The sequence below is a fragment of the Aquarana catesbeiana genome, linkage group LG01 (assembly GCF_042186555.1).
Source record: "Aquarana catesbeiana isolate 2022-GZ linkage group LG01, ASM4218655v1, whole genome shotgun sequence".
NCBI classification, from domain to species: domain Eukaryota; kingdom Metazoa; phylum Chordata; class Amphibia; order Anura; family Ranidae; genus Aquarana; species Aquarana catesbeiana.
Genome location: NC_133324.1, coordinates 628278351 through 628303026, shown reverse-complemented (window position 1 = coordinate 628303026; position 24676 = coordinate 628278351). Strand labels below are relative to the sequence as shown.

At 42.2% G+C, this 24676-nt stretch overlaps 1 protein-coding gene across 5 annotated transcripts in view; it reads left to right on the top strand.

Moving 5' to 3' along the window:
* FAM13A (family with sequence similarity 13 member A) overlaps window positions 1-24676 on the top strand; it is a 280680-nt gene that overhangs the window by 151992 nt on the left and 104012 nt on the right. For 2 of the 5 annotated variants that reach the window (XM_073600945.1, XM_073600941.1), the window contains exon 1: window positions 15526-15760. The exons of the other annotated variants lie outside the window; for them this stretch is intronic. In XM_073600945.1, coding sequence (XP_073457046.1) covers window positions 15732-15760 — 29 coding nt within the window. In that variant the 5' untranslated portion in view covers window positions 15526-15731. Of the gene's footprint in view, window positions 1-15525; window positions 15761-24676 lie in introns of those variants that run through there. 5 annotated transcript variants of the gene reach the window in all.

The window sequence follows — 24676 nt, the reverse complement described above, 5'->3', positions numbered from 1 at the left end:
TGTGAACGAGTGTTACAAGGTGAATGTTCAAGGCTCACCTGATGCAGCTTTAGGCAGCTCTTTGAGCTGCAGACTGTCCCCAGCTCTATTGTTTTTGTTATGTAGGCCTGTTAGCGTTTTTATTTGTTGTGTTGTCTTCCCTTCAGTTATCCGTCATCTCAAAATAACTGAATTCTGTGTCCCTTAACAAAAGAAAACCGGATTTTTGTACTTGGGTCAAATCTGTTTTTTGGAGTTCATTACTGGACGCAGGTTCCACCCCTCTGTATTGTCATCTAATCCTCAGTACTACTTTTCTATAAAACTGAAGCATGCTGGAAGTTGGGCATTATTCCTGGTTGGCTAATGGCTTTTTGATGACTACAGTAGTCAGAGACATCATCTCAGATTCAACCAATAATAAAAGACTGTGGGCTGTGGACAGCCAATCAGACGCTCTGGCCGTAAATAATGTGGAGCCCTTCTACACAGCAGAGCAGGCAGCCAATAACTACAAAGAAAGTTAGGAGGAATTAAAGAAGAGACACCCAGGGATGGGAGGAGAAAAGGGGTGTTCCTTCTTTCCTCATATTTTTTTTTTATCCCCTCACCTGGAGCCATGTGGGTACGGGGGCTAAGGCTGTGAATGGAGAGGACTGAAGCCTTTAATAATCTGTCACAGCAGAGCAGCCAGCCACTAACTAGGCATTATTGGCTGGCCGCTCTGCTGCAACAGATAAAGGGGTCCTCATGAGAGGGGGGGAGATTAGAGATCGAGATACCATTAGGCCTGTCCTTGTCTGCAGTCCCTCCTGTGCCCCCCTGTCCTGGTCCCTGTCTGTGGGTAGGTGTGTCTTGTGTGTGATGCCTGATACCTTCCATGCCCACAGTGAACGTATAGACAAACTGTCCCGGGTAGCGGTCCCTGGCTTCCTGTGCCTACCACTAGTGCTCGTTCTCCAGGCCCCCAGTCAGCCTGTCCTCTGGGGTGCCGTCGCTGAGCAGAGAGGAGGTTTGAGAAGGAGTCCAGGCTCTAAGAGGCACCAGGGATGCTGTGCCTGCTGCTGCTTGTCTCTTTGGGGGTCAGGGAGGTGGTGGAGGTCTTCTCCCTCCCGAGCTCTCGGTTCTAGCCACCCTCATTGCTTGCTTTCCCTGCTCCCTCCATCTCTGGGGCTGCCCGCTTGCCGTGTACACATGATATGCAGAGCAAGGCGATTTCAGCCAGTCCACACCCTGAGGACACCGCTGTTAGAACGGGCTGATCGAGACGGTCCAGTCTCGGCCACTGGACCGAGACTTTTCATCAGGACATGCGGGACTGGGCAGTTACCTGGTGTACCCTATGGCCAGTCCGGGCCTGTTGGGAATGGTGCGAGACTCATTTCTGCACTCCTCTAAATGTTGCACCTAGGGGTGACCACATCTGCTGCCCCTCCCAGCTCTACACCACTGAATTACACCGAAATGCAATGAGAATAGCGTGGGTAAACCAAATTTGATTCCAGACCATTAAATTTTACTAGATTGGTGGATTGAATAAAAGCTTGATATTGATATATCACAATATACTGTACAGCAACAGCATGTTTCTGCTTTTTTTTTCCCTAAAAGCTGTACCTTTTTAATAACTAAACATCCCAGTCTTTGTGCTTCAGTCAAGTGACTTTGCCTAGATGAGGATGTCATAAGTCTACTGCAGGCATGACTAAGCATTTCTTTATTACGTTCTTCAGTGATCAGACTTCAACATAAAAACACAACAGAAAGTAAGGAAAGATACTGTAAATAAGGTGAGGGGAGATCCCCTCTTAGACCACTGTCGCAGAAAGACATGTGCCCATTGGAAGATTTCTTATTGCTCTCTATTCTATTGACCACTGTAAAATTTCCCATTACTTTCTGTCCTGGTGACAGTGGTCACATTGTAAGCATGTTGAAGTATGTTGGCAGACTCTTGATTTTGAAGGGTTCACCTTAATGCAACACATATGAAATGGGGCCTAAAGGCCTAAAAATCATCAATACACTAGTACTATACCTAAAATGCCTATAAGTTTTATAGGAATATTCGAGAAAGTGGCTATTTAAAACCCAACTCAACTCCAAAATTATCCCTTGCAGTGGGGCTGTGCCAACAGTGCAACGGTTATTTGCTTGTTTATGTCTAGGGGATCAATAAAGAGAGATATACCGGTACTTAATCAATATACTGATCCCTACAGCTTCTGCACCACCACATTCTAGCAGCCTAGGATCCTTGCCTCATCAAGACCAGAGCAGAGTCCATAGCCCTGCTCTGACTGTGAGGATGCCAAGGGACAGTTCACCACCAGAACATGGGGGAGCAGAGAATCAAGTAAAGTAAAACTATTTCTCCTCTCCTCTAGAGAAAGCAGTTTTTAACCCTTGCGGTGCGGGCACAGCCCCACTGTGAAGGGGAATTTTTTTTTTTTTTCTTTTTTTGTATTCACGTATTTAAACCTGCAATTTGAGCAACATTACAAACTTCTTTTTCTGGTCTTGTTTCCATTTCAGATTCTAGAAAATCCTTGCATATCGAATGTAGTTCTTATCCCATGAACTTTACTCCATGGGCTGGCTAATACATCCATAAATAATATTTGTTGTTCCTTGATTAGTCACCACCAGTAAAATAAGTGCAATATTAATGCTTATCACAAACAAGCTGTGCAGGCTCTCACTTCACCTTTGTATTTGTAGAAATGACCTGAGCAACAAAGCATCTTGGTGAGTTTTCCAGCTACGTTATTTTTACACTAGAAAGTTATAGGTATGCTTAATGTAACTTTACACCACTCATACACATGTACTTTGTTCCGAGAACAGAATAGATAGTGAATCCAAGCAACAAGTTTCATTCTCTGCTGAGAATGGGTAGGAAGAGCAAGTACACTCACCCCAGGTGGATCAGGAGGTTTTTTGGTGGTGTCTTGTGTACCTTGTTAAGGCTGAGAGTGTAACTTAAGAAAGCTGAAGGTATGTATATTTTATAGATTCATGTAACTCCTCTGGGTGTTAGTGCAGGTATCCATACATAAGTTCCTTGGTTTAAAACGTGTCACTCCACAGGTTTGTGCAACCATCATTTAATGTATATTGACCACAGGGCATCTCCGGATTATTAGAAGTGGGAGTGATGAGGTCACTTTTTGGCCAATGACTCTCCCACAAGTGAGGAACCTGGCTGAACTGGATACTAGGGTCAGATCAGATTTAGGTCATTTTGGTGATTTTCTGGCACAACCGGTTTCTGCTTATTCACAGATGCATAGGTTCCCTTCTCACTGTTAGTTGTCTTTTTCAAATGGCTATTGTTTAGAGGTTTGATGTCACTGAGATGCACCCTCACTACTGAAGAGTATCCTGTGAGTATGTCTACAAAGGATATTTGCAGTAGAACAAGGGGCAGTGGCAAAAACAGTGGCACAAGCTGCTAGGTTCCTAAAGGACTTTTTGTACAAGAGCATCCATCTAAAACTGGTTTTCTTCTGAAGTTAACTCTACACAGATAATTTAAAACCTATAAATGTAAGCTTTTGTGTGCCAGAATACATTTTAAGCCAAAAGTTTTTATTTTCTTTTTAGTTTTAGATGGCATAGTCATACAGTCCAACTTTCTGTTTACAATATTTTTATTAGTTTCAAGACATTCGAACAATACTTCAGATAGTATTCAAGTGCAAAATCTAAAGAGTACCTGCAACTCAGGCAGGAAAAACATTTCAGTAGCGTATGTAAGAGACATTAACCACTTCAGCCCCGGAAGAATTTACCCCCTTCCTGACCAGAGCATTTTTTGCGATTCGGCACTGCGTCGCTTTAACTGACAATTGCGCGGTCGTGCGATGTTGTACCCAAATAAAATTGATGTCCTTTTTTTCCCACAAATAGAGCTTTCTTTTGGTGGTATTTGATCGCCTCTGCGGTTTTTATTTTTTGGGCTATAAACAAAAAAAGACCAACCATTTTGAAAAAAACACAATATTTGATACTTTTTGCTATAATAAATATTCCCTTTTTTTTTTTTTTAAAAAAAGCTATTTTTTCTCAGTTTAGGCCAATATGTATTCTTCTACATATTTTTGGTAAAAAAGAATCGCATCGAGCGTATATTGATTGGTTTCCACAAAAGTTATAGCGTCTACAAAAGGGGGTAGATTTATAGCATTTTCATTATTATTTTTTTTTTCACTAGTAATGGCGGCGATCTGCGATTTTTTATTTATTTATTTATTTTTTTTAATCATGACTGCGACATTATGGCGGAAGCATCGGACAATTTTGACACATTTTTGGAGCCATTGGCATTCATACAGTGATCGGTGCGATTAAAAATGCATTGATTACTGTAAAAATGTCACTGGCAGTGAAGGGGTTAACAATAGGGGGCGGTGAAGGGGTTAACTGTGTTCCCTGCTACGTGATTCTAACTGAAGGGGGAGGGACTAATTACAGGAAGTGACAGATCATGGTTCCTAGCCAATAGGAACACACAATCTGTCACTCCTGTCAGAACAGAACAGGGAAGTGTGTGTTTACACACACTCATCCCTGTTCTGTGTCTCCTGGTCACGATCGCTCATGGCCGGCGGTCATTGCGACCGGCGGCCGTGAGCATCGGCACCTCCGCTATGCAGCGGGTGCTTGCACCTCCTGCGCCGCGCGCGCGCGCCTGCTATCTGGCCCCCGTGAGCCAACGTACAGCTACGTGGTTTTGTGCAGGGGAGCCAACCTGCCGCATAACTGCAGCGGCTGGTCCGGAAGCGGTTAAGAGAGTAGCATGGGATTTTAAAATTACCTCGGTGGATGCACACTTCAGTCCGCTCTCTGCTGAAAACTGGTCACACGAGTGCAAAACGAATTGCACTCCTGTGACCCATTGGAGAAGTACAGCCAAATGAGCTCAGCCTGGACTTCTGTTTGCATATAGAAGCAGATCAAAAATGCCATCAGAGTAGTTTAGGGGAGTATAAGAGTTACGGACAGTCTCTACTATGTGGGAACAAACCTAATGGATACCGTCCAACTTTCTGAAATGATAAAGAGGGACACCTTTTAGCACACAGTACGTGGAAAAAGGACACGTCCCTGTCACAGCTTTGGTTACATGGACCACAAAGATCTAATATGACCCCTTTATTTCCTTTATCCACCTTTGTAGCGCTTTAACTGACAATTGCTTGGTCATGCAATACTGTACCCAAATGGAATTATCATTTCTTTTTCTGGTGGTATTTGATCACCACTTGGTTTTTAAGTTTTATTATATAAATGAAAAAATACCAAAAATGTAAAAAAATTTTTTTTAGCTTATCCAATAAAAAAAAAATCTAGTCTAAAAAATCTAATTTCTTTATAAATTTAGGCCAAAATGTATTCTGCTCCATGTCTTTGGTAAAAAAAAATCCCAATAATTGTATATTAATTGGTTTTTGTGTGAAAGCTATAGTGTCTATAAATTACGGTGTGTATATATACTGAAATTTTTATTTATTTTTATACTAGTAATGGTGGCGATCAGTGACTTATAGTGGGACTGTGCGGCAGGAAATCTGACACTGACACTGAGTAGGAACTGACTAATTGTCACTGACCTCACCAGTGACACTAATGCAGTGATCCGTGCTAATAATATGCCCTGACACAGTACTGATGACACTTGGTAGGAAGGGGTTAACATCTGGTGCAATCAAAGGGCTAACTGTGTGCCCAGGAAGTGTTAATGTGTGAACTGTTGCACACAGAAGGTTTTTATTACCTTCATGCATAGAATGCATGAAGGTAAAAAAACTTGCGCCTTTTTACAACCCCAGTGCACTATTATTGTAGTAATAATAGTAAAGGCTTTACTAGACCTGTAGGAGTCTTTGTCTAAGGTGAGAGGCTGGGGCAAACCACTAGCGCACTTCGGATGGTTGAAGCATTTGGATTTATTGGATTTATTGAATTTTATTTTGCACAAGCATTTTATTTATGAATTTTGAGATTAAGCACGTTTATCACATTGATTCACTGCATTGTCACTTTGAAATTATTGCATTTTATGGTGTGTGAAAAAGACGTCATTCATGTTATATAGCTGCACGTTAAGTATCATTATATTTATTTGTATTTACAATTTCTTTGAAAATGTATCACATTATACATTGAGTAAGCGCCACATTATCTATTATATTAAGAAAAGAATGCCATTAACCGGCTTCTGTTAGAGGGACATCGGTCCCCTTAGTCATCACCAGTGCCACTAATCGGTGCCTCATCAGTGCCACCTCTCTGTGCCCATCAGTGCCACCCATGAGTGCAGCCTCAGCAGTGCCTCCTGGTCGGTGCTGCCTCATCAGTGCCTATCAGTGAAGGAGAATAATTACCTGTTTGCAACATTTTACAACAAAACATGAAAAACTTTTTTTTTATTTTCAGTCTTTTTTTTGTTTTAGCAAAAAAAAAAAAAACCCAGTGCTGATTAAATACCACCAAAAGAGAGCTTTATTTGTGTGAAAAAAAATGATAAAAATTGAATTTAGGTACAGTGTTGCATGAGCGCGCAATTTTCATTCAAAGTGTGAGAGCGCTGAAAGCTGAAAATTGGCCTGGGCAGGAAGGGGGGAAAAGTGCCCAGTAAGTAACCTCCATATTTTTTAATAATAACAGAAGAACAGTCTTTTTACGTATTGCCTATCTGAGACTGTTGATAGCTCACAAAATCAAAACATTGGGGGTTATTTACTAAAGGCAAATCCACTTTGCACTATAAGAGCACTGAAAGTGACCTTGGAAGTGCAGTCGCTGTAGATCCGAGGGGGACGTGCAAGGAAAATAAACAGCATTTAACTTGCACATGATTGGATGATAAAATCAGCAGAGCTTCCCCTCATTTCAGATCTACCCCTTCGATTTAGAGCGACTGCACTTCCAAGTGCACTTGTAGTGCAAAGTGGATTTGCCTTTTGTAAATAACCCCCAATGTGTCTTGTCTCGAAAGATAGCTGTTTTTAGAAGTATGATTCCGTTGTAGACTGTGGGACTATCATGGCATTGCACATAATCCCACCATTACTGGAACAAACAGGCCAACCGACGCATTCCCTCATTATTAGCACAAACAAAATGTCACAGCTGCAATTTTAAGAAGCTGCCTGTAAGTGGAGCCTGTCCAGTTCCCGAAATACACATGCTAGTAAACGGAGTAATAAGGAGGACACGTTACATCAGGATTATGTAGCGTCATGATCTGTTCCTGAGCTGTTTTGCTCTTGGAACATGACACAGAGCTGTATAAATGTTGGCATGTCTGGCCTGAGGCTGTGGCCTCTCTGGAATGAAGTGTCAGTAAGCAGATTGGAAATGCAGGCTCTTCAAGAATCGGAGGCCTGTTTCACAAACCCACTCAGAAATACCAATGGCTAGGCACTAGATGTCATTCCTTGTAGCCACACAGAACAGTAGTCTGTTTACTGGAACAGCGCACTATTTGATTTTCCATTGTATAGCCAACAAATCTTAATAAACAAATTGTAGAGCTGCAAAGCTACTAAATACTCTTCCACTATACTACCCATGGACTGTATTTTAAAGCCACAACTTTTTTTTTTTTTTTTTTTTTGATAGAATGGGGGATGGCTAATACCTTTTTTTGTTTTTTTGTTTTTTTTTATTTTTTTAAGCTGTTTTTTGTTGTGTAGGGGAGATTTGCTTTAACTTCCTGTTCTGATACAGCAGGAAGTAAGAGGAAATCTCCCCAAAGAGATGGGGAAACTTTCTTGTTTCATGCCTTCCTGTCCTGGTGACAACTGCATCCCTTATTAATTCTATTCATTTTTATGGGTGTCATAGGGACAGAAAGTTAGTAAAAATCTACACTACGAGGTCACGTGCAAAAATATAAAAACCTGACAAATTTTATGCCCCATTCACACCATTGCGCTGCATTAAATATGTTTTACAAGTCTGAATGGTGTCCCAATGCGCCTTCTCAGCACAGTAATTAATATGAGTAATACTCTTGGGCTACCTGTAACCTATGTATGGATATTAGTGCAGGCAGCTGACACTATCATGTGTTCACACACTACAAATCAATGCAGAAGCAAATAAATGCCGAGCTGCTACTACCCACAAAACTACTAATAATGTAAGTGCTAAAGTAAACGCGTGATAACATATACAGTGCAAATAACTACTGTGATAACCGTAACGCCTATTGATTCCACCTGTACCTGTGTTGTGGCTTACAGTGGTGGAAAGATTGGACACAGTCTTGTTTTGGATTTGGAAATATTGGACACTTATGCATATATACTTGGTAAAGATTATATAGTATATGATATGCATGTTGTGTTTTGAAGAAAGAATTTCCAGCCTGATGGACAATTATTGAGATTTTTTGGTCATTTATTTGCTTTTTACGGTTTTTATTTTTATGAATAGTTTGACACTATAAACAGGTGTAGTTATCAGGTTATATCACGATATTTATGTGCACTGTGTATGTTATTATTTTAGCACTTGCAAGTTAATATAAGGCCTCATGCACACTGGATTTTTTTTACTTTTTTTTTTCTTGCTTTGTGCACTGGTCCAAACCATTTGGTGGAGGGGGGAATTATGGTGTGGCTGCTATTCAGGGGTTGGGTTTGACCTCTTAGTTCCAGTGAAGGGAAGTCTAAAGATGAAGTAAACTAGGGTTTTTCTTTTTTTTTTCTTTCTTCCCTGCAAAGTAAAGGCAGAATGTGCCAGTATGTATCGCATACTAGCACATTATGTGGCACTTACCTGCAAACGAAGCCCGCGTGGTCCCCGCTGGAGGCTGCATCCATCTTCGCCCGTCTTCCTTCAAGGGCCGCAGGCTCCAGCTGTGTGACTGGCGGGAGCCACGTGACGTCACTCCCAGGCATGGGCATGGGAGCTGCTGGCCACGGCACATGCTTCTGAAGAAACGGCACGGGCGGCCATTCCTTCAGAGCATATGCACCGATGACCTCATCGCACAGTATACACTAAATATCTCCTAAATGGTGCACGTTTAGGAGATGTTTACTGTACTTATAGGTAAGCCTTATTATAGGCTTACCTATAGGTACAAATAATATAGGAAGGAATAATATAGGAAGCCCTGGAAGGATTTGCCCCCTTAATGACCAGGCCATTTTTTGCAATATGGCACTGCGTCGCTTTAACTGACAATTGTGTGGTTATGCGACGCTGTACCCAAACTAAGTTTAATGTCCTTTTTTTCACACAAATGGAGCTTTCTTTTGGTATTTGATCACCTCTGCGTTTTTTAATTTTTTACTTTTTGCGCTATAAACAAAGCCGACAATTTTGAAAAAAAATTACATTCTGCTATAATACATATCCAAAAAAATATATTTACAAAAACGAATTTCTTCATCAATTTAGGCCAATATGTATTCTACATATTTTTGGGGAAAAAAAAAAACACAATATGCGTATAGATTGGTTTGCACAAAAGTTATTGCATCTACAAACTATGGCATAGGTTTATGGACATGTATGTATTTTTTTTATTGCTAATGGCGGCGATCTGCGATTTTTAGTTGGACTGCAACATTGTGGCGGGCAAATCTGATGCTTAGTGACACTTTTTGGGGACCAGTGACGTTATTACAGTGCTCTGAGCTAAAAAAAAATGCACTGATCAATGTATAAATGACACTGGTAGGGAAGAGGTTAACACTAGGGGGCGATCAAGGGGTTAACTGTGTTCCCTAGGTGTGTTCTAACTGTGTGGGGGATGGGCTCACTGGGACAACACAGAGATCGCTCACTCGGAAAAGCATATCTCAGTGTTGTCCCCTGTCAGAACGGGGATCCACCTTGTTTACATAGGCAGATCCCTGTTCTGCCTCCCTGTGAAGCGATCGCTGGTGGCTGGCGGACACTGAGTCCTCTGGGCACGTGCATCGGCTCGTCCTTCGCGCCCACGCTATCTATTGCATGAAACAACGTACAGGTACGTCGTTTTGCGCAACAGAGCTGCCCTGCCGCAGTATATGTACTGTGGCTGCTCGGCAAGTGGTTAAGGCGTCAGCATACCAATACATTTTGGACAATTTCATGCTCCCCAACTTTGTGGGAACAGTTTGGGGATGGACCCTTCTTGTTCCAACATGACTGCGAACAAGTGCACAAAGCAAGGGCCATAAAGACATGGATGAGCGAGTTTGGGATGGAGGTACTTGACTGGCCTGCACAGAGTCCTGACCTCAAGCCAATAGAACACCTTTGGGATGAATTAGAGCAGAGACTGTGAGCCAGGCCTTCTTGTCCAACATCAGTGCCTGACCTCACAAATGCGCTTCTGGAAGAATGGTCAAACATTCCCATAGACACACTCCTAAACCTTGTGGACAACCTTACCAGAAGAGTTAAAGCTCTTATAGCTGCAAAGGGTGGGCCAACTTAATATTGAACCCTACAGCCTACGAATGGGATGCCATTAAAGTTCATGGGCATCACAATACTTTTGACAATATAGTGTATTTCCTGATAAAAAAAAAAAAAAAATACAGAACCCTGTGTGTGATTGACCATAGGCGATCAGCTGACTTCAGCCAAAATCTTTCGCTGAAACCAGCTACCAAACTCGTGCTGTGTCTAATCACAGCATGGGTCAGCAGGGGGCGTGCCCTGAACCCGGAAGTAGGGCTGCGACGTACATGCTTCCAGCTGCAGTCATCACCCCAGTACCATTTATTTTTTTCTAAAGCCCACAGTCGGCTCTCTTGTAATAGCAATCTAAGTGGCTAACTAGCCACTTGATTGCTATTACAAGCAGTGGAAGGGGATGTCCACCCCCCCTCTGCCACCATCTCCGGCTCTTTTGGGCTCTCCCGAGCTACCAGCCGGCATGTCCGCCGCCTGGCCGGAGACCCATACAAAGCCGGAATCAGCTTTGATCGGGTCTCCACTTTGGTAACATGGCATGACATCACTTCTTGATGTTTTGAATGTTTTCAAGTGCAAAGGAGGGATTTGGGGTCTTAAAGAGGACCTGTCACACGCCTATTACTGTTGCAGGGATGTTTACATTCCTTGTGACAGCAATAAAAGTGATTAACCACTTACAGGGCACTTCCCCCCCCTTCCTGCCCAGGCCAATTTTCAGCTTTCAGCACTGTCACATTTTAAATGACAATTGCACAGTCATGCAACATTGTACCCAAACAATTTTTATCATATTTGCTCTCACAAATAGAGCTTTCTTTTGGTGGTATTTGATCACCACTGGGGTTTTTAATTTTTGCCGAACAAATAAAAAAATACCCAAAATTAAAAAAAAAAAAAAAAAAGTTTCTTTTTCTGTTATAAAATTTTGTAAATATGTTTTCTCCTTTACTGATGGGTACTGATGAGGTGGCACTGATAGCTCACTGATGGGCATACTCGGTGGGCCTACACTGATAATCAACGGCTCTCCTCTACTCGCGTCTGTCAGTGCAAGTGGAGGAAAAGCCGATAAATGGCTCTTCCTGTTGACACTGTGATCAGCTGTGATTGAACACAGCTGATCACATGGTAAAGAGCCTACTCTTTACTGAGTCTGTGGCTCTGTTCTCAGTGAAGAGGTGGTGGGGAACAGATGCAGCATCCACCTAAGTAAGTATGATTAGGAAAAAAAAAACATACTTATCCTTTTTAAATCTCAAGGAAAAAATCTAAAGAAAATTATATAGTATGTATCCAGCTTAATTCTAGCACTAGACCTTCTCTGTAGATATAAATTGGTAACCTGTAAGGCTATGTTTCCACTATTGCGTCCCCAAAGTCGCGCGATTTTGCCGCGATTTTTTTACCGCGATTTTACCGCGACTTTTTACCGCGATTTGAAGCAATGCCTGTATCTATGGACCTCAAGTCGCATCAAAGTGGGACCAAAGTAGTGCAGGGACTACTTTGAAGTCGCTGCGACTTGAAGTCGCACAGATATGAACGATACTCATTGGAAATCATGGGATACAATTTGTCATGCGACTTTTCAGTCCCAAGTCGCATGAAAAGTCGCACTAGTGGAAACATAGCCTAAAGGCTTTTAAAGCATTGCCCATGGATCGTAAATTGATGTAGTTTGTCACCACTTTGTGGGCATGCGCATATTTAAAGCATGACATGTTTGATATCTATTTTACTTAGCGTGACATCATCTTTTTATATTTTACAAAAATTGGGTTCTGTATTGTGTTTGTTTTTTTTTTTGCATTCAAATTTAAAGTGTATTTTTTCCAAGAAATTGTGTTTGAAAAACTGCTGCGCAAATACTATGTGACATAAAAAAATTGCAAAACCAACTAATTTATTTTCTAGGGCCTCTGTTTTCAAAAATTATGTTTGGGGGTTCTAAGTAAATTTTTTTTTTTTCTTTCTCTAGAAAAAAACTGATAAAAAAGTGCCCAAAAATGCCTGGTCTTCAAGTGGTTAAGATGTATTTTTTTTTTTTTAAATGGCTTAAAAAAAAAAAACGCTGTGCAAATACTGTGGGACATAAAAAAAAAAAAATAATGGCGAAACCCACCATTTTATTCTGTAGGGTCTCTGTCTAACCACATCCCGCCCGTCCTATAGCAAAATGACGACTGGTCAGTGGCTCTCCCGTTCTAACTGGACGCCATATGATGTCATTCCGAACAGGCCTCGTCTCCAGGCACAGCAGTGAGACAGACGCGATCGCCTCCGCCGCTACCGATGGCTCCCGTAAGCGGCAGAGAGCATCGGATCACGGCGGGAGGGGGGGCCCCTCTCCCACCACCGATAAAAGTGATCTCGCTGTGAATCCGCCGCAGAGACCACTTTTATCTGAAAGCCGACCGCCACATGAAAACGGGGATACTGGGGTTATGGCAGCTAGCTGCTGCCATAACAACGATATCCGCCGCCAAACTTTGGACGTACATCGGCGTGCGGCGGTCGGCAAGTGGTTGAAATGTGATCAGCTGTGTCCAATCACAGCTGATCCCAGTGTAACTACGAAGGTTATCGGCATTCCTCCATTCACGCTGACAGGGCATAATTAGAGGAGAGACGATAAGCTGAGAGGCAATAAGTGGCTCTACTGACAGAGGGGATCTGCGCTGATAATCGGTGCAGCGATTATCAGTGCAGCCCCATCAGTGATGTCTATTAGTGCCTCTTATCATTGCTGTCTCTCAGTGCCCATAAAGGCTACCCATCAGTGCCTTCTATTAGTGCCCATCCGTGCTGCATATTAGTGCCGCCTCATCAATGAAGGAGAAAACTTGCTTATTTATAAAACTTTATGACAGAAACAAAGAAATTTTGAATGAAAAATATGCAGCGCTAATAGTGAAAAATATTAAGTGCAAAATACTTCCAAAAAAGTTAAAACACACATCAAAATGGATATTCAAATGAACGAATAAGAAAAAAATAAGTCGCAAAGAAAAGACTTTCTGTGCAATCGTGAAATCACGGTAAGGCTACTTTGACACTGGAGGCGCTTTACAGACGCTATATCACTAAAAATGGCGCCTGAGTGGTTTTACACCGGAGAGGTGTGCTTGTGGGACGTTAAAAAAAAAAAAAAGTCCTGCAAGCATCTTTGAGGCGCTTTAAGAGCGGTGTATACACCGCTCCTAAAACGCCCCTGCCCTTGAAATCAATGGGCAGCACCTGCAAAGCGGCGTGGAAATGGCGCTTTGCAGGCGCTATTAACCTTTCGGCTGCTAGCGGGGGTCAAAAGCGCCCTGCTAGCAGCTGAAAAGCTCCTGTAAAACAACGGTAAAGCGCCGCTAAACCTAGCTGCACTTTACTGCCGACGCCCCCGCGCCTCAGTGTGGAAGTGCCCTAATGTAAATGCCTATGTGACCTGCTTCCACCACGTGAATCATAAACGCCCATGTAGTGGTCTATAAGGCAGCCTACAAAAACATATTTGGGGGGCACACCCTACAATGCGATTAAATTCAAGATGGTGCTGATATAAGACCTACAAACAGTACAAAATATTTTACAGCGCACACATACAAGAATGACATTTCCTGCAGGGCTAGTTAAAAACACCTGAACATATTCAAACAAATACGGGGGTTTGGTCACACTATATGGTCATATACTGCTAAGCCCACTTACTGCGACAAAGAACCCCAAATTAGTGGGTCCAACACTAGTAATAGAATGGAAGATCCTCTGTCTCAACCATGGGAGCTGAACTCCTCTATGTGGGAGAACTGAAGGGGATACATCCTATGCACTGGTGGCCACTAAATAAGAGGTAATGATCCCATCATGGATCCTGTCCAGGTCCAATCTGCTCAGGATCCATGATAGGAGTTCGTCTTTGCACATCTACTGATCTGCCATTGAACCTGCCATATCTTTGATTCTTGTGGTTAGATGACAGGCTGCCTTATATACCACTACATGGGTGTTTATGACTCTGTGATAGAGTCCTATTTGATAAGAATCCATCTTATCATGGTGGTGGATGCAGATCACATATGCAATTGGATTACTGTGATTGCGTGGACACTTTCTTTTTTTTTTTTCCTTGGGACCTATTTTTTTGTTGTTTATTAATTTGAATATCCATTTTGATGTGTTTTTAACTTTTTTGGGATGTATATTGCACCTAATATTTTTCACTGTTAGTGCTGCATATTTTTTATTCTAATTTTGATTGCACAGTTTTTTTGTCTTACTGCTTTCGCCAGCAGCTAATGTATGTCAGCGCGTTTATCTCCTGACCTTAGAAACAAAGAAAAACTTGGGGGGGGGGGGGGGTGCTTTTTTTCTTTCAAAATTTTCAGTATTTTTTTTTATTTAGCAAAAAATAGAAAATCCCAGTGGTGATTAAATACCACCAAAAACAAAAACAAATGGTAAGAACCTAGTTTGGGTACAGTGTTGCATGACCCACGCATTTGTCATCCTAAGTGTGACAGCGCTGAAAATTGGCCCGGGCAGAAAGGGGGGTGAAGGAGAGAGAGAGATATCGAAATAGAGATATAGAGATATATATATATATATATATATATATATATATATATATATATATATATATATATTTTATATTATAGAGAGAGAGCGAGAGAGATCTATCGCTATTGTTTGGGGAGTTCTAAGAAATGTTTTAGCCAAAAAAAAAAATGCTGATGTTTACATGTAGGAGAGCAATGTCAGAATTGTCCTGGGTGGCAAGGGGTTAAAAAAAAGGTCTTTAACATTGGATGTAAACAATGTGTTGTCCTCTTGTCAAACGGCTCATTAGTGTGATGGATAGAACACGTGAAGGGCAGCTGTCAGACGTACGTAGCTGTGTGTACCTTTGAGCCGTACACTACGTGCCTAGAAGAACCTAGTCACCGCGCTATACGCCAGTACTAGGCCTGTCTCCAGGACTACCCTGTGTCTGCTCACTAGGGATCCGCCCTATTCACAAGGAAGCTTCTAGATTAGCTGCTATTGGACGCTCGGCCGTGAGTGACAGCACTGTGCGTGAAATCACTAAGCGGAGTCGCATTACAAGGAAGGCGGGACTAGCAGCGGTGTAGCCCTAAAGTGACAATTCGATTTCCTGATCCGACTGTATATGAGGAGGGGCGGGGCTGAGGGCAGAGGACAGCAGCGGCGGCAGCAATCCAGCAGATAAGAGGAGCTCTTGTCATAAAGAAGTTGGACTCCATTTCTTCTTCCGCCCTCACCCTGCAGGAGGGGAAGGCAGGCAGAGTGCAGTGCGAAGGGCTCTTCGGAGTGGGATGGCCTGTGAACTCATGTCTCTGCAAAGGTAGATCTATGTGTGTGTCCGTGTATGGCAGCCCTTCTGTGTGTACCTTGTATCCCAGTGCATTGCAGCACAGCCCATGTGTGTTCTTTCTAAGGCATCTATCACTGTTCTTCTAGGCTCTCCTTTGGGCTATTGCCTTTCCATCTTTTGTATTGTGTCTTATAAAGGGGACACTCCTTGATTTGTGATGTTTACATACAGATGTTTTGTTTTTCTTGGGTGCATGCCACTCCTTAATAATGCATACCATGATTCATTGGAATCGCTATGCGATTATGCAATTTTCATTTTAAATTTTTTATATATATATATATATATATATATATATATATATATATATATATATATATATATATATATATATATATATATATATATATATATATATATAAACTTTTATTTTTTTAGGAATAAAATGCCCAGATCCTTGGTGTCACAAATAGAAAAAAAATTGATTCCATCCAGTAGTTTCTGGGTCTCTGGAGCGCTGTGATTTTTGTGCTGCAGGCATCTTCTGCCGCTTTATTGCTGCATCCTATAGCTGCCATGCATTGCTGATTTGCGGTGTGACAGTGCAGGCAGGTGCAGAGGGCTCCCCCCGATCAGACTGCAGTGCCCCTGCCTACCCTTTGCTGACTCGCTTTCCATCTTGTTTACTTCCTGTTAGACAGCAAGACTTGGAAGATCAAAGCCAGCCATGGGTGGGAGATCATTCCTTAGAGTAGCACTCTGCACTCGCCTTGCTGATCTTCCACACGTAGCACTTCTTGTTTAAGTGGGAGACCTTGGTTTACAAACCGGTAAATGATTCGCTGGGTCGTACTTAGGAATCTGATGAGACAACTTATAGCTGCCTTTTTTAAGGAGATTATGAGAATTGTTGATTCCCTGACTTCACCTTTTTTTTACCACCTACTCTGTGCCGTGTCGGTTCTGCAGCAGAATTGCTGTGCATGTGAAATAAGAAATGACTGCTGATGCCAGTTAACGCCCCCCTGCGTTTAACCTGCCAGCTGGCAGACCGGGATACAAGGCTGCCAATGCTGATAATGGCATATGTTCTGCTAGGCTGTCGTTTATTAACACATGATCACCTTTTACCTGATATCATAATTAGCTAATGGGATGAAACCAACATCCATTTTTTGGAGGTGGGTACCATGATGACCCACATGTATACTAAATATATAATGTCTGCATCTGTGAATGGACAGAATATTGATGCGTACAGTGCATAGAGTACGTACTCACCTTCTTTGGACTAAAAAAGACCCTAAAATTAATTTAATTGGTCTTTTATGTGAGCTGCACAAACAAATGTGCATAATGTCGACAAAAAAAAAATTGTGCATAGTTTTCAAAATTTAGAAATACAAGCATCCTAAATACTTAAAGTAGTAGTAAATGATCACCTAGTAAAACAACCCATTCTGTTTTTAATAAAAAAAAAAAAAAAAAAAAAAATTTTTCCCCGGGTTACGAACACAATAGGGACTGTAGGTTTGTTCTTAAGTCGCAACACTGCATTTTTTTTATATTTTATGGTTGAACTGGATGGACTTGTGTCTTTTTTTTTTTTCAACCTGACTAACTATGTATTTGTAAGTGTAACGTTCGCCTGTGCATGGATGTGGGATGTTCTGGGCGCTTGTTATGTTATCTGGGGCTTTTCTGGCCATGCAGTACATGTAGTATTGCAGTATGGGATGTGTCTGGAGGTATCCAGGACCAGCGTGGCGCACAAGTGGCCGGCATTAGAGGCCGTTCGTAACTCGGGGACTGCCTATATATATATATATATATATTTTATAAGTGATCACATTCCCTCTGTTTTCAGCTGCAAAAGAGCTGGGGGATGAGAAGCAGCAGCACACTGAGCTTCCCAGTGAATAACTGGTGCAGGAGGGACATGTCAGGACAAGTCTAATCATTGGAGGAGAGCATTCAGAGTTCCCAGCACAGCTAGAGAACTGACCACAGTGTGCTCTCCTGCTTTAATGTGGTCAGTTCTTAATAGGATAGCAGAAGGACTGGCAGGAATGCCAGGTATTTACCATAAAGGAAGCAATACAAAGAGAACAGTATACTTTCTCATACAAGTACACGATACAGCAGGTATATATATCAGGAATATGAAGTTTTGGGATCACAAACGCTTTAAGTATTTGCTCTCTTTGCAGTGAAATAAGCTTTGGTACCTTTTCGAAATCACATAATTTAGTTCATTTAAAGCGTAGCTAAACCCAAAAACAAAAATGTAATATGTTGCAGCTTACCAGTTCTTGGATCTAGTGGCTGCATTAGTTTTCTTTTCTTTTTTTTTTTTTTTTTTTTTTTTTTTTTTTTTTTTTTTTTTTTTTTTTTTAGGCTTTGCCTCCTTTATTTTCAGCTAGTGATCCGGCCAGTAAGTCTGTCTTTCAGCTTCATTTAACAAATAAGCTGTCCAGCAAAAGTGGTTATTAGAGGGTTGAGGTAAATGTAACACAGGGGTGCTTACATTGGTCAGCTTGTATTCATCTATAACCAGGAGGGGGAATTAAAACCCGCTGTAAGGGCTTGTTCACATATACAGCGATTACTGCTGCCCCTTTGGAAAGCGATCTGTAGCGAATAACTTTTCAGAGGACAGACATTAAAGAGGTAAAATGTTACCTCCTCACTGTCTGTTTTAACCCTCAGAATGCTGACCCACCAAGTTGCAGCTCTTTTTCTTCAAATGGGTTGCGTTCAGCAGTGGTAGTGCCTCACCAAATGCGACATGCCAGTTACTTTTAGCCACTGCATGTGTTTAGTTTGAACAACTACATGCCATAGTTTAGGTGAGCAATCAGGAAGTAAAACCACAGCACAACCAAGGGGCTTTTACTGCCCCTTCCTGCTGCCTGTGTGAACAAGCCCTTTGGCTACTTCTACATTGAAGCCAATTTAAGGTGATTTAGTGCTAAAAATGGCACCTGTAGCGCCTGAAAACTGCCTGTCATGCCTCCCCAGTGTGAAAGCCCGAGTTCTTGCACACTGGGGCGGTGCACTTGCGGGAAGGGAAAGAAGTCCTGCAAGCAGCATCTTTGGGGCGGTGCGGGAGCGGTATATACACCACGCCTCCACTGCCCCTGCCCATTGGAATGAACCAATGGCTGAACCAAAAAAAAAAAAAAACTATTCTTGCGTCAACGCAAGGGAGGTGGATGCAGGAATAACCCCCGGCCCATCCCTGCCGGGTTATTGTAGTCTGACAGTGGGGACACTCCGCTGTCAGATTACACTGATAGCGCAGCAGCTGATTGGTTGTAAGAGGCTGATCGAACAAGGTTTTCCAGCAGGATCGGCTTCTGTCAAACAGGGAGGGCTACATACAGATTTAAACTTGGCCGTTCTTGCTGTACCAGCCAAATTTAAATTTGTGTCTACCCATCTTAGAGGAGCTTTAGTCTCTGCAAAAAAATTTGGAAGTCAGCAGCTACAATTACAGTACTGTAGTTGCTGACTTTTAATATAAAGACACTTACCTTTTCAGGGATCCAGTGTTCTCACCCGAGCCGATTCTTCAATCGACTTCTGCTCCAGGTGCTGGCATCTTGACGAAAGGTAAACTGACAGTGAAGCCTTGTTGCTTCACAGCCAGTTGCTCACTGGGCATGCGCGAGCTGTGATGCGCTTTGTGAATGGTCCCGGGACATGTGATGTGTCCCAGAAGGCTGTGGGGGGGGGGGGGGACTTTGCTCGGATTGCCTCAGTGATCTGGCTGGAAGTGGGAACTGGGAGGATGTCAATAAGCAAAACTTTTCCTTTTGGATGAAGTTCCGCTTTGACACTACCCTCTTTTCAGATTGAAAATGCTGCTGTCCATTGATCCTACAAGAATAACACCCTAAGACAGATAGTGAGTTACTGGCCCACTCATCAGGTGAAATTAGTGGAAAAAAATAGCTTGGAATAGAAGACAAATGCAGCCACCTTATTTAAGATTTGGTGAGCTGCACTATATTATATTTTTGTTTTGGGGTTTAGATACACTTTAAGGGAGTTGTAAACCCTCATATTTTTCCACCTTAATGCATCCTATGCATTAAGGTAAAAAAACACCTGGCAGTGACCGGCCCCCCAGCCCCCCCGTTTTTTAGTTACCTGACCCCTTCATCTCCTCGGCGGGGACATGCTCTCCCTCTCTCCACAGGGTCTCTGCTCTTGATTGGATAGTGATAGCAGCGCAGCCATTGACTCCCACTGCTGTCAATCAAATTCCATGACTCGAGCACTGGGGGGGTCTGTGGATGCAAATGCTGGACTCGGGAGTGCGCCTGCAAATTAACCTCCCGAGAGAGCGCTTCTCAAAGGGGGTTAACTGATGTGGGGAGGAGCCGCTGGGGGACCCCAGCAGACGTTGTTCGGGGGCACTCTGTGCAAAATGAGCTGCATAGTGGAGGAAAGTATGATATGTTTGTTATTTAAAAAAAAAAAAACAAAAAAAAACCGAACCCTTACAATCACTTTAAAGCCCCTTTCACACTAACCGAGTCCACCATTTGATCCAGCTGTTCACCAGGGAATCTCTCTGCTGAACCTCGCTGAGCTGGTGGATGACAGGTCCGTGTCCCACTCTGCTGATGCAGGGCAGACACAGCCTGCAGTTCTCTATGGGGCTGTCGAATGGAAATAGGCCGCCTGCTAGACGAATGGGAAATGACAGGATCAGATCAGGTGTCAGAGGACACATGTCTGCTGACATCCGCTGCTCCATAGAGGGCAATGGGTGGTCCGATCGGGTCTGCCCGAAAAAACGGACAGGTGGACCTGATCGTCAGTGTGAAAGGGGCCTTGGTCCACATTTGTACAGTTAGTTTTACATGTCCTCCGAATAAATACACTTGTTTTTCTAAGGCCTTGGATTTTGTAGGAGCCATTTCTAAACAAACAGCATGAAAGTTATATCAGTCAAAGTTGGCTTATTAAATTCTCAAACTGATCAACCCTCAGAGGACTGGTAAATCTATTTAAAAATCAAAAGGATGCAGCCCTGATTCTACCTAGAGAAGGTTTTCCATGAAATTTCTGATGCCTGATGAAGAGTACCCTAGAAATGCGCCTGAGTTGGGAGAAACCTAAAGGACATCTGTAACCTGGGAAGAAGGCATTGGGCATTAGGGAAGGGGTATAGAAAGGAAGCCATCACAAAAAAATTAAAAAATCCTGTTTGGCATTTGATGATAGCTAGCTGTATGGGAGACCAAAAACATTCGGTGAAGAGTTCTCTGTTTAATAAGACTGAATTTGAATTGTTTGATCTTGCCACAAATTGTTTGTGTACTTGGTAGAAAGGAAGCCCTACTCGTGTCCCTGGTGAACCCTGTCCTTGTAATAAAATGGAAGTGGGAGAATTGGGAAATTGGTTAGGATTGTAGGCAAGATGAAGGCAAATGTAGGGCAGTCCTAGAGGAAAACCTGGTTCATCCTTCAAATGACACGAAGAGACGTTTCCTTTCCAGTAGGACAATGTTCCTGAACAACCAACCAGTGCCTAGCCCTAGGTGGTCAAGAGCTAAAATTACATGGAACAGCCTTGTTTAAAGACATAACAACAACTTTCTCCATTCACACTTCGCTAGGAGATGAAGGAAACTATCCATGCTTGCATATTGCATTATGTGTTGTGTTAAGATGGACTATTCATTCATAGACCACACTACAAACTGGGACATGCACCATATTTTACAATACAGCACACCACAAGGCATAGTAGTGCCATGGGTTGTAGCTAGTGGCTGTGACTAGTAGCTTTTTTGTTTTCATGTGCTTCTTTTGGTATTCTTCCTATTAGGCCAGCCATAGATGGTGTGAACTACCTGCAACCAAGGGTTGCAGGAAAGAATCTCACTCGATTACCCCATCAACACAGAGTGTTGACAGGGGAATCCCTCCCCCTGATGCATTGTGTTCCCCCGGGATGCCTTTACTCCCCTGCCCTGGAGACATAACAGGAAGGGGGTATAAATCTCTCCAAATGGAGAGTGACCACTTTTGGATTACCTGGGTTATCTTGATTTGCTGTCTCTAGACACCTCAATCATGAACACACTCTGTGTGCTGTTGTGGATTGCCTCTCACTCCGATTGCTTTGTCAGGATCCTTTTTAAGCTATATCTCAGAGCCCTGGTATACCTTAGCTATTATTTCTGATCATACACTATGTATTTTCCTGGAGTAACTGGAGTATTTATGGTCAAAGTAGAACTATGAGTAAAACTTTTTTTTCTTCATTTTGGAGGAAGTAGGAGGGTTATAACCGATCATATTTTTCCATTGCCAATTTCTCCCTTCACTTCCTGTCCCATGCCCAAACAGTAGGTGAGAAAATCCCTGGGAATTTCTTGGTGCCCCCCAGGTCACCAGAACTCAGTGTCCCCATTGGAAGATTTCCCCTCTATTTCTTTCCTGGGGACAACCCAAAATGTGTGTGTTTTTTTTTTTTTTTTTCTTTACTTTCAATGATAAAGGTAAACCGGACAAATAGAATGGGGGGATCTCTCTAACTGGAGCACAGACCGCAGTAAAAACTGTTCTAATCCCTCTTCATTCTATCCAAAACAAAAAAAAATGTTTTGCCTTTCTAGTTATACTTTTAGGGTCGAATTGTTTCTGTACTAGCTCATAAAACCCTAAAGAGGGGGTAAACTCCTCAACGAGGACATAAAAACATGAGCGGTTCTAACTGAACCGTAAGACTCTGAGCCCTGGTTTACACCAGTGTGACTCGACAGTTCAAAGTCGCATGACAGGTCGCACCTCTTTTGTGGGAATGGAGCCTTTTTCAAATTGCTGCGACTCAATTCGTAGTGACTTTGAAAAAAAGGTCTGTGCACTATTTCTTTGCCATTTGTATTGACATCTGTTAAATGAAGTTGCACAGATAGCAGGCTGCACATGAAATCGCACTGCGAGTAGCGTGACATGAAAACGGCACTGGTGTAAACCAGGGCTGAGGGAGGGAGTCGGGACCAGAAATGCCTTTGGGGAGAACTCTCCTAATGACAAGACGTTAGGAGCACAAACCTTAACAAGTCTCAATCTGTCATATAACATTTGGAAAAAATGGCTTGAGGAACGCTTGATATAACATGTAATCATCTTGAAAAAATAGGGAATCATGTGAGTTCAGGTCATGTTTGCTCTTACAATGGGAGGTGATGTAACAGCAGTTCAACAATACAGTAGATGATGCACATTTCTACATGAATATGTGGCTGAAGGCTTGTCTTCTGCAAGTAGCATTTACTCATATGTTATGGAATGTTCTTGATTACTAGAACGTCGTACAGCATAAGCAAAAATGAATAGCCTTAGTTATAAAAGACTGATTCCAGATTCCGAATTGACATGCTAACAATCACGTGTTTTTCATATTACTATGCAATGGCGTGCTGTTTCTCTTTTTATCTATTTTGCTTAAAGAATGCATTGTATGTTATTTTTATATTGTGTAGCTTGGCTAGAAATTATTACCGCTTTTATAGTATAACAAAAGAGCCATTGGGGGTCTGTACTCCTGTTTGTTACAGAATATGCCATATATCAACTCTTGGTGGAAATGCTTATCTTAAAAAATGTAATTAGAATGTTTGTCTTTAACTTGAAATTTTAAATTTCATTGCGGTTTAAACTTTTTTTTTTTTTTTTTTTTTATTTTAATTTTTTATATGGAGGGGAGCATTGTTTGAATCCAATAAAATGAAAAACAGTCTTGCGTGTGATAGGCACAGGAGTGAAAACCATTTAGAATTTGGCACTTACTTAGACTTTATACACAAGGGGATTTCTTGCATCTGAGCTGCATTTTGAGTTTCATTCAAAGCTCTGGGAATTGAACACTCCTGTAATGAAGTGTTTTTGTCAAGGCCCCCAAAAAAAAAAAACATATGCAGTACATCTCTGCAATACATTTGCCCATGTTTTATCCTTCTTTTTTTTTTTTTTTTTTTTTTTTTAGAGACCCTGCAAATGCAAAAAATACAGTTTAATGTTCCAGAGATGCACTTGGCTCTGCCTGCACAGCCATGTCATCTATTTGGAGATCAGGGAATAGAGAGACTACGAGTCTCCTCTGCCACCGCGAGGGACTTGTAGATCTCAAAGAAGCACAAGTATGGTGATGTCATCATTCTTGTAGTCCTTAATATTTCCTCCAGCTCCGTATCCAAAAGGTTCCTACAGTGGTGCCTTGGATTACGAGCATAATTTGTTCCAGAAGAATGCTTGTAATCCAAATCACTCGTATATCAAAGCCAGTTTCCCCATAGAAGTCAACAGGAATTCAGATAATTCATTCCACAGTGACTTCTATTGTGTGCAGTACCGCTTGTGGCCAGAGGTGGGGGGGTGCTGGAGACACTCGGAAACACTTGTAGAGGCTCAAACGCTCGGGAATTGAGTGTTTCCGAGTGGCTCCAAATGTCACTGATACCCCCACACCTGTGGCCAAATAGGGTACTGCACACCGTAGAGGCTTGAATCCTGCTTGTTTTGCAAGACACCGCTCGCAAACGGAATCAGTATTTTTAAAATATAATGGCTCATATTGCAAAACGCTCATAAACCACGTTACTCGCAATCCGAAGTATTACTGTACTTCGGTACAGACCTGCAGCTAGAGTCTTAAAGTGTTACTAAGCCCACAAAAGTAAAATCAGTCTGTATATGCAGTAAAGCATGCTTGTATAACTCACTGTGGAACCTAAGGGGTTAATCCTCATTGTGTCGAGTGTTGTGTTTTTGTTTTTTTTTTTCTTTGGAGAGTGCATGTGATCAGCACAGGGCCAATCCGCACTGTCCAGACAGGATCAGGGGTCCTGCAAGGGAGAAAACTCCTCCTACAAATTTTTTAACCAGACGCTTATAGAAGTTACAAGACTGCTCTAATTGCTG